Source organism: Platichthys flesus, chromosome 11 (genome assembly GCF_949316205.1).
Source record: "Platichthys flesus chromosome 11, fPlaFle2.1, whole genome shotgun sequence".
Classification (NCBI taxonomy): domain Eukaryota; kingdom Metazoa; phylum Chordata; class Actinopteri; order Pleuronectiformes; family Pleuronectidae; genus Platichthys; species Platichthys flesus.
The window spans coordinates 13,935,609-13,946,076 of NC_084955.1; the positions used below are offsets into that span (position 1 = coordinate 13,935,609).

Genomic DNA, 10,468 nt, shown 5'->3' on the forward strand with positions numbered 1-10,468 from the left:
TAATTAATGGAGGAAGTTTAGGAAGCAAGTATTTGAGGTGGATGGAAGCTAGAATTCACACAAATAAAAAAAAATGCAACCAATTAAGAAATGAATGTATGTTTTGATAAATTGTTTATTTCTTTCTTGCACAAACACTGCAGTCTGATACTGACTTCTATGTTGAGAAGTGTATTGTAGGCCTATCAACTGCTTAGAGATTCATGTTAAATCTGCAGGAACAGTCTTTGCAGTCTATGTAGCGATGTGGCTCTTCCTGCTCTTGAACGTAGTTCGTTGTTGAGCTACAGCAGGTATCAAACCAACACAACTTTACTCATGGGCATAAAGACAAAGTGTTATCCTTCCTCAAACAACTATTAAAAGCATTCATATAGGAGGACGTTATATCCTTGGGAAAGTACACACGGCACGGAGACAATACAGACTCCGCTCAGTTATATTATCTTCGGCTGGTGTCAGTATTGTCACTGACATGGCAAATCATGAATTCACTGGATGAATGACTGTTCACATTAAGGATACCTTTGAGCACAATGGTAATAGAAACTATACCCATTTTAATTCTATTTAATTTATTCTATTTTCATGTGGCAAGGAATTGAATGACAGTCATTTTTTTCCTGTATTATAATAATCACCAACCTTATTGTCTGCTTAGTCGATTTACATCAGCATGGATCCATAAGAGAGACTACTAGTGAGTGTGTGCATCTGTCAGCACAGAACAACTCGCATAAACAATCAAAAGTCCATGTTGGAGCAAGTGTGATGTTTTAATAAAGAACAGAAGGAAAGAAACTTACACCAAACAGTCTCAGTCACTGATTGAATAAGGATATTGTTTATTTCAATGTCCACAAAAATAATTAATTCAGCTCATGTAAATACCAAAACCAGTTTAAAAGTGAATTTATAAATCTTTGACCAATAGGGAGCAGAGGACCTTCAAAATAAGCGACAGACCTACAGGCTGGACATAATTACATGTTATGACTAACATGTAAAAAAAAAAGTTGGACGACATGACAGCTTCCCAAGTGTTTCAATTCCCACTGGTCATAAACCCTGCCTCCTCCATGTTAACAGAAAGGATTTGGAATAAACAAAAAAAAAAGCAGATAGTTTGACTGCCTGTGGCTTTAATGTTTTTGTGCTTAACGACACAGTAAATTTAGATCTATTCTAACTTTAGATTTGATCTAAATTTACCACCTATAAATTCTATAATTCGACTTTTTCTCTAAATGCATTTACATCCCACATAAAAGCATGCAAGTGTAAAATTAAGTAAATGGTTGTCTTTCTGACGAATTAATGGTCTTGTTTTAAAAGTTCAGTGACATGAATTCAATTTTTGCTCAATCAACACTTTGTTTACAATCTGGTAGTCCAGTGCATTCCAGTTGATCACATTCCCTGGAGTGAAGTGGCGATCATCCATGTAGTTCTTGATCTGGCAGGAGGAAAGGATGTAGTCCCACATGTGGACGTCCGACATCATGCCAATGAAAGACTGTTTAACGTCAAAACCCCCACCGAGGGAGTCCTGCTCCTGAGGTCAGAAATACAGAAACTTAAAGCAAACACACACAATAAATGATACGATATCACACGGATAATTGGCTGAAGGACAACGAATTATGATTCTCATCGATAAAAATCTACCTGTCCTAAAGTGATCATCATGGTTCCTGTGATGCTGGACCCAGAGCTGATGGACTTCCTAATCGAGGGAATTCCATCAAACCACACCTGCACCAGTCCAGACTTAGAGTCCCATGTGGTACAAATGGAGTGCCACATGTTCGGCTTGTAGTCGAACCCTGCATATTCTACCTTTTTATCCCTAATGTGAGGCGTCATCGCCTTATTTGGACCATTCCATAAAATCAGGAAGTCATTGTGGATGGAGGATGTGGCCAGAGAGAAGAGGGCGTGTTCTCTTTTGAGGTCAGTAAAGGACCTGTGGGCATTTCAAAAGGACATTATCATTTATTATATTTTTCACAATCAGGTGAGTTCTTATAAATGCATTTTGTATCTTCAGTTCTACCTGTGACAGACAGTAACAACACTTAATTCCTGTCTTGTTACGTTCAGCTTCACATGAGCAGTGTTGCTTTGCTGTGGAAAAGTGAACATTCGATCCGACAAATCTGAATAGAGAGACGGAGACATTTTGTTTTTATACATCTGTTTTTTTGTTTTAGATTTTTTGAATAAGCACCAGTAGTTTTTCCCACTGTGGTCAATCGAACTGGTAAAAACTCTCCTGTCAATACAGTACACATTTTAAAACCTCATGTATGCATATTAAGATTTTTCCTTTGCCTGTAATGAAAATGTTATCCTAAATATTAAGAGGCAGATTTTTTTTTTATATTTATGCTCTGTTAAATTAATAATATTCGTTGTTTACCTTCAGTAACGGCAGCACATGCTGTCAGCATCGCCAACACAAGCAGAACGATCATCTAATATAAGACAAAATGTGTAACTTTTAGATTTGGTGCACATCCAATTACTCATAATCCACTTTTATTTGCCTTGGATTTTCACAATATAGGTGGCAAATCACATCTATTACAAGTATGTTAAATATAATTTTACAGTTTAATTGTGTAGATCCTACCTTGAAGCCAGTCTCAGGATTTAGTGTGATGCAGTGAATAGGGAAGACTCTTCTACTTTCACAGCTTCCCCATTTCTCAGTGCATCTGAATGTTTGTTTCCTGATCTACTTCTTAATGTTTTGGTTTTCAGATTCCTGTATTGTTACAACATACAGTGCTTTCTGCTGAATCAACATAATCCTCCTCATGTTGAAATAGTCATTGTTCTCAGTTCATTATCTACATGGTTAACTGCACCTTTATTATTCAATAATTGGCATAAAATTGGTGGTTGAGGATATTACTTATACTGTGTTGTATGTGTTACTGAATCTACAGTACCAACAAAGTCTGAGCACACTCTAAATGCAGTCCAGACTAGATCTTCATCTCCTGGTGGTAAAAAAACATTTGTTTTTCCAGACCTTTGACTTTCCACACACATCTCCCCAGACTTAAGACACACATGTGACCTCAGCCATTCCATGTGTACCTTTGTCTTCTTAGTGACCCAGCCGCCATTTTGAAAAAACACAAACACTCACACACACACACACGCACACAACTGTATATAGTAAGTACACCTTCAGTTAGTTTGTGTATTTTTACTTTGATCATTTCATAATGAATTTTTCTTTAAGACACAGGCCGTTATCATAAATGTTGCATAAGTGTTAATTTTGCCAACCTCTGCACTGTCAAGAACTCCATATCCTGCAACTTGTCTTACTATGGATGTAGACATTTTTTGTTAAAGTTATTAATTAAATTATTAATCAGACTCCAAATTTGTGGTAAGTAATTTCATGAGACTAAAATCAATAAATTGGCTCTCTTCACACTTCCTTAGAAGGATGGTGACCTGAGGTACCTTTAATTTCCATTACATTTATTATTTAATATTCATATTTTTATATTAATAATAAAACAAATTCTGATAGCCAAGCTTATTGAGTGCCGAAAGGCACAGGGTTTAATGATGCCATGTTTAAAGTAAAAAAATCCCAACAATATGCATCAACAACATAAAGTCCAACTTTATCAGAAAAACACAAATAATAAACTGTTCATATTATTCATTTTAGGTAGTTATTATCACACTGATGTATGTCCGATTGTTTATTTTTAGTTATTTGATGCTATCAAAACAGGAGTAAATGACATGATTGACAGTTGCATTAGTATCAGAGTGATTCTGGCTTCATTTCTCTGGGAGGAAGTGGCGCCTGGTACATCTTTATTTACAGTGGATGGGCAAAACCAAGACTGTCTTAGAATGTGTTCGGCAGGAAGAATTAATTGGTGTGCAGAGGGATATTCTCAGGAGGAAAATCCAAGGGAGCACCTCTTTTCACACCACTTGTGGTCATTCATTGCTTTTATTTTTCTTCAATCCAATATTGATTACAATGATTGAAAATTTGTGAAGTTAAAACATATCAGGAGATAATGTTAGAAATGAATTTGATATCTGTCACAGTTACAGTTGAAACCTACTGAAAAGCCAAAGAAATAAGTCGTGTTAGATAACCAGAGAACAGTCTTCACCGAAAGATTTTCTTCATACTCTAAATAAAAGCCTTTCAGCTAAATTGTCCCTTTTTAATGCAGGGGGTAGACTGACATTTACTGTTTTTGCCCTAAACGACAGAGTAAACCTAGATTTGAATCTGATTTACGGCCTGTAAATTGTATATTTGGATCTTTCCTGTCAACAAATTTACCCTAAAGCACATCAAGTGTAATATTATGTTCTTTTGTCTTTCTGACGTGTTAATGGTCTTGTTTTAAAAGTTCAGTGACATGACTTAGATTTTTGCTCAATCAACACATTGTTTACAATCTGGAAGTCCAGTGCATTCCAGTTGATCACATTCCCTGGAGTGAATTGGCGTTCATCCACATAGTTCTGGATCTCGCAGGAGTGGAGGATGTTGTCCCACATGTGGACGTCCGATATCATGCCAACGAAAGACTGGTTAATGTCAAATCCCCCACCGAGGGAATCCTGCTCCTGAGGTCAGAAATACAGAAACTTAAAGCTAAGACACACACAATAAATTATACGATATCGCACGGATAATTTGATGTAGGGCCCTAAATTTTGATTCTCATCAATAAAGATGTACCTGTCCTAAAATAATCATCATGGGTCCTTGGATGCTGGACCCAGTGATGGTGGATCTCCTAATCGAGGGTATTCCATCAAACCACATCTGCACCAGTCCAGACTCAGAGTCCCATGTGGTACAAATGGAGTGCCACATGTTCGGCTTGTAGTCGAACCCTGCATATGCTACCTTTTTATCCCTAATGTGAGGCGTCATCTCCTGATTTGGACCATCCCAAAAAATCAGGAAGCCATTGTGGATGGAGGATGTGGCCAGAGAGAAGAGGACGTGGTCTCTTTTGAGGTCAGTAAAGGTCCTGTGCGCATTTCAAAACGACATTATCATTTATTATACTTTTCACAATCAGGTGAGTTCAACAGTGGGTTGTTATACTATATGCATTGTGTATGTTCTGTTCTACCTGTGACAGAGAGTAACTTCACTTAAAACCTGTTGTGCTATGTTCAGCTTCACACGAGCAGTGTTGGTTTGCTGTGGGAAAAGGAACATCCGACCTGACATATCTGAAGAGAGAGACGGAGAAAAGTGTTAAATGTACTTGGGGTTTTGTTTTATCATTTTTGCTCAATTGTAACATAAATATAAAATGTAAGATGTAAAATACGAATCTTACCACATCATTATCAAAATAAGAATTTCTGCACTATTTTGTAATAAGTGAATCAGTTTGTGTAAAGAGTGGAATCAATTATTGTTGGAAAGTGGAATAAGCAACATTAGTTTGTCAAACTTTGGTCAAGGAATAACACATTTACTCAGAATGAATGGGTTATTTCAATCGAAAAACAAAAGTGAAACGGTACTTTGAATACATTTTCCCTTTTTAAAACCTTCCTGTCAATACAATACAAATTTTAAACCCTCATGTATGTAAATTAAGATATTTCCTTGCCTATAATGAAAATGTATGCAAAATAAAAGGCAGAAATAAATCTATGTTTATGTTTGGATTCACTCTGTTGTGTTCCTTTTACCTTCAATACTTTCAGCACATCCTGTCAGCATCACCAACCCTAGCAGGAGGATCATCTTATTTAAAGACAAAAGTGTTGTGTTAAGTGAAAACATGAGAACTCAAAACTGCAGAACAAAAAGGTGTGGTTTCCAAAAAGTGGACTCAATGGCTAAACTGAAGACTCAAAGAAAGAAAATGCAGGATGGAGACGGGTGATGTGAGTCGGCATGAAGCCGACAAACCGACAGAGAAAGTGAAGCAAAAAAATGAATATCTATTACAAGTCTGTTAAATATTATTTTACAGTTTTACTGTGTAGATCCTACCTTGAAGCCAGTGTCAGGATTTAGTGTGATGCAGTGAATAGGGAAGACTCTTCTACTTTCACAGCTTCCCCATTTCTCAGTGAACGTGTGTGTTTGTTTTCTGATCTACTTCCTTATTTTTTTGTTTTCAGATTCCTGTATTGTAACAACATACAGTGCTTTCTGCTGATTCAACATAATCCTCCTCATGTTGAAATAGTAATTGTTCTCAGTTCATCATTTACATGCTTAACTGCACCTGTTATATTCAATAATTGGCATAAAATTGGTGGTTGAGGATTACACTTATACTCTGTTTTTTGTGTTACATAATCTACAGTACCAACAATGTTTTAGCTCACATTAAGTGCAGTACAGACCATATCTTCATGTCCTGGTGTTAACATTTTTTTTTTTCCAGGCCTTTGACTTTCCCAAAATATCATTAGAATAGAGATACAGAGATACTATGATAAAAAAATACGGAAGAGACAGAAAAATGAAATACAAATTTCTGGATACACACCAAAATTGAATGGGTGTTACGACCCCGCCCAGGAGAAAACCCAGTCACACCATGATACATGAGTCCCCCCTTTCCCAGCTCCCAAGAAGAACCAGCAACAAACAATTTACAGACTGTTCAGGTTTATTAACTCTTCTGCTTCAGGGTGGGCTAACAGCAAAACAATAAATGAAAACAACCCTAAGGCGACCAACCTTAACTTCTCTACTCAAATTAAGGAAACAAAAAGACATGGGACTAACCTAGCTCCTCAAAAAGAATGGAGCAACATTACCACCTTTTAATTGAAGTCTGAATCTGTGCATAGAGACTGAAAGATACAGAAAATCTGATTTGGGAAAAACCATAGCCTGTTTAAAAAGTTGGACGACATGACAGCTTCCCAAAAGTGATGCCTGAGTGTTTCAATTCCCACTGGTCAAAAACCCTGCATCCTTCATGTTAACAGATAGAAGTTGGAATAACAGGCACTGCCTGTGGCTTTAATGTTTGTGTGCTTAACAACACAGTCAATTTTGATTTAATCTAAAAATTAATGAATTGAGATTTAATCTTAATTTACTGCCTGTAAATTCTACAATTCGACTTTTTCCAAACGCATTTACATCCAACATGAAAGCAAAGCAAGTGTAAGATTATGTTAATGTTTGTCTTTCTAACATATTAATGGTTTTGTTTTAAAAGTTCAGTGACATGACTTAGATTTTTGCTCAATCACCACGTTGTTTACAATCTGGAAGTCCAGTGCATTCCAGTTGATCACATTCCCTGGAGTGAATTGGCGTTCATCCACATAGTTCTGGATCTCGCAGGAAGAAAGGATGTAGTCCCACATGTGGACGTCCGACATCATGCCAACGAAAGACTGTTTAATGTCAAATCCCCCACCGTGGGAATCCTGCTCCTGAGGTCAGAAATACAAAAACTTAAAGCCAAGACACACAAAATAAACCACACGATATCACATGAGTCATTTTCTGAAGGACCACGAATTATGTTTCTCATCAATAAAGATGTACCTGTCCTAAAATAATCATCATGGTTCCTTGGATGCTGGACCTAGAGCTGATGGACTTCTTAATCGAGGGTATTCCATCAAACCACATCTGCACCAGTCCAGACTTAGAGTCCCACGTGGTACAAATGGAGTGCCACATGTTCGGCTTGTAGTCGAACGCTCCATATTCGGCCTTTGTTTCCCTGATGTGAGGCTCTATCTCCTTATTTGTTTCATCCCAAAAAATCAGGAAGTCATTGCTGTTGGAGGATGTGGCCAGAGAGAAGAGAGCGTGGTCTCTTTTGAGGTCGGTAAAGGACCTGTGGGCATATCAAAGCGACATTATCATTCATTATACTTTTCACAATCAGGTGAGTTCAACAGTGGGTTGTTATACTATATGCATTGTGTATGTTCAGTTTTACCTGTGACAGAGAGTAACTTCACTTAAAACCTGTTGTGCTATGTTCAGCTTCACACGAGCAGTGTTGGTTTGCTGTGGGAAAAGGAACATCCGACCCGACATATCTGAAGAGAGAGACAGAGAAAAATGTTTAGTTAACTTGGGGTTTTGTTTTATAATTTTTGCTCAATTGAAACATAAATCAAAAATGTAAAGCACTTACATAAAAAATGTGAAGCTATGAGTGAGAAATATCTTCTTAAGATGTAAAATATATCTTACCACATCATTATCAAAATAAGAATTTCTGCAATATTTTGTAATAAGTGAGTCAGTTTGTGCAAAGAGTGGAATAAATTATTGTTGGAAAATGGAATAAGCAACAATAGTTTGTCAAACTTTGGTCAAGGAATCACACATTTACTCAGAATTAATGGGTTATTTCAATTGAAACAAAAGTGAAAGGGTCATTTGAATATATTTTGCCTTGTTGAAACTCTCCCGTCAATACTGTACACATTTTGAACCCTCATGTATGTAAATCAAGATCCTTTCCTTGCCTGTAATGACAATTAATGTAAAATAAAAGGCAGAAAGAAATCTATATTCATGATTTTTACTTTTTGGATTCAATCTGTTGTGTTTCTTTTACCTTCAATACTTTCAGCACATCCTGTCAGCATCACCAACCCTAGCAGAAGGATCATCTTATATAAAGACAAAAGTGTTGTGTTAAGTGAGAGCAGGAGGACTTAAAACTGCAGAACAAAAAGGTGTGGTAACCAAAAAGTGGACTCAATATCTAAACTGACATCTGTAGGAAAACTCAAAGAAATGAAGTGCAGCACAGAGGTGAGGTGGCATGAAGACAACAAACCGACAAAGACAAAGGGAAGCTAAAAATATCACATCTATTACAAGTCCATTAAATATAATTTTACCGTTTTACTCATGTAGATCCTACCTTGAAGCCAGTCTCTGGATTTAGTATGATGCAGTGAATAGGGAAGACTCTTCTGCTTTCACAGCTTCCCCATTTCTCAGTGCCGAATCAACATAATCCTCCTCATGTTGAAATAGTCATTGTTCTCAGTTCATCATTTACATGGTTAACTGCACCTTTATTATTCTATTTCGGCATAACATTGGTGGTTGAGGATTACACTTACACTGTGCTTTTTGTGTAACATGATCTACAGTACCAACAATGTCTGAGCACACACTAAGTGCAGTACAGAACATATCTTCATGTCCTGGTGTTAACAAAATATTTTTTTCCAGGCCTTTGACTTTCCAAAAATATCTTTAGAATAGAGATACAGAGATACTTTGATAAAAAATCCGAAAGAAAGAGATAAATGAAATACAAATTTCTGGATACACACCAACATTTATTGGGTGTTACGACCCCGCCCAGGAGAACACCCAGTCACACGATGGAACATGAGTCCCTCCTTTCCCAGCTTCCAAGAAGAACCAGCAACAAACAATGTACAGCCTGTTCAGGTTTATTAACTCTTCTGCTTCAGGATGGGCTAACAGCAAAACAGTAAACGAAAACAACCTTAACTTCTTTACTCAAATTAAAGAAACAAAAAGGACATGGGACTAACCTAACTACTTAACAGAGGCCGCAGAAAACATGGCTTAAACAAAAATGCTACTTAAACGCTATAATGCTTATTATAGCGTGTCCACACATGTTTGATCCAGACGGGGTTTATTTATTGATCAAAGTTTCTCAATCAAATTACAGCTGCATCTGTTGGGATTCGCAGAACACAGCGCCGGACACAGGACATATCAGATTTAACATGAAGTAGATAAAGAACAGAAAAAAAAAGGAATGTTCACAATCCAAACAGCATGGCTCCCTGAAGATCAAGGTCATCAGGTCGTTTTCAGCAGAGTTTGGGCCCAGGCAGAGACTTATGATGGTCTCTGTGGAGATCTGTAAAGGACCTTCAGGCATTGAAGAGAAATTATAACGCATGCTACCCTTTCACATAGAAGTCCTTTCTCTACTCACTCCGAGTCACGTGGTCTGTGCGGAGAGAGAGAAATCTTAGATCAAACACTTATCTAAATCCTGTAATTAATGAATTAATCATACAGTGGCTGCAAAAATGAAATAATTAGTCGAGATAAAAGATATAGGCATTACAAAAATATATTTTTGGGAAGATCATTTTACATCTTAGTTTTGGAGCATAATTGCACCTTTGTTCTGTGAAAATCATTGCACTGACAATTTTATGGAAAGTCCCTGCAGAATTTTAAGAGAGGGCAAATGTGAAATATTGATCGTGGGAATATGAACAGCTACTGCTCATGTTAGCACTGCTCCATGTCAGCCATCATTCTCGATTTATTAAAATAAATAAGAGACTCAGGAGTTGTAAGGAAGTTCACTAAAAACCTGTCGATCACAAGTCTTTTGATAGACTTTGAATCACACTTAGTTTGACGATTTGGTTTGTTTGTTTGTTGTTGTTTTACATACAGTACATCATTTCATTCGGCAAATAATCTTGA

General features: G+C 36.9%; 2 protein-coding genes across 3 annotated transcripts; both read right to left on the minus strand.

The window, feature by feature from the left end:
* Window positions 1–821: 821 nt before the first annotated feature.
* Window positions 822–6,051, minus strand: LOC133964749 (uncharacterized). Its single transcript, XM_062398988.1, has 10 exons — window positions 6,029–6,051; window positions 5,722–5,776; window positions 5,148–5,250; window positions 4,745–5,042; window positions 4,417–4,629; window positions 2,636–2,740; window positions 2,423–2,477; window positions 2,057–2,159; window positions 1,669–1,966; window positions 822–1,555 (listed from the first exon to the last, which is right to left on the minus strand). The coding sequence occupies exons 2-10, from the start codon at window positions 5,774–5,776 to the stop codon at window positions 1,337–1,339; spliced, it is 1,449 nt and encodes a 482-aa protein (XP_062254972.1). The 5' UTR covers window positions 6,029–6,051; the 3' UTR covers window positions 822–1,336.
* A 587-nt stretch (window positions 6,052–6,638) lies between these two features.
* On the minus strand, window positions 6,639–8,966 carry LOC133964868 (female protein-like). Of its 2 annotated transcripts, none has more exons than XM_062399169.1 (5): window positions 8,898–8,966; window positions 8,586–8,640; window positions 7,956–8,058; window positions 7,553–7,850; window positions 6,639–7,437 (listed from the first exon to the last, which is right to left on the minus strand). In XM_062399169.1, the coding sequence occupies exons 2-5, from the start codon at window positions 8,638–8,640 to the stop codon at window positions 7,219–7,221; spliced, it is 675 nt and encodes a 224-aa protein (XP_062255153.1). In that variant the 5' UTR covers window positions 8,898–8,966; the 3' UTR covers window positions 6,639–7,218. The 2 variants fall into 2 exon arrangements, with proteins under 2 accessions (XP_062255153.1, XP_062255152.1); XM_062399168.1 differs by having other exon boundaries at window positions 8,875–8,961.
* Between the last annotated feature and the right edge of the window lie 1,502 nt (window positions 8,967–10,468).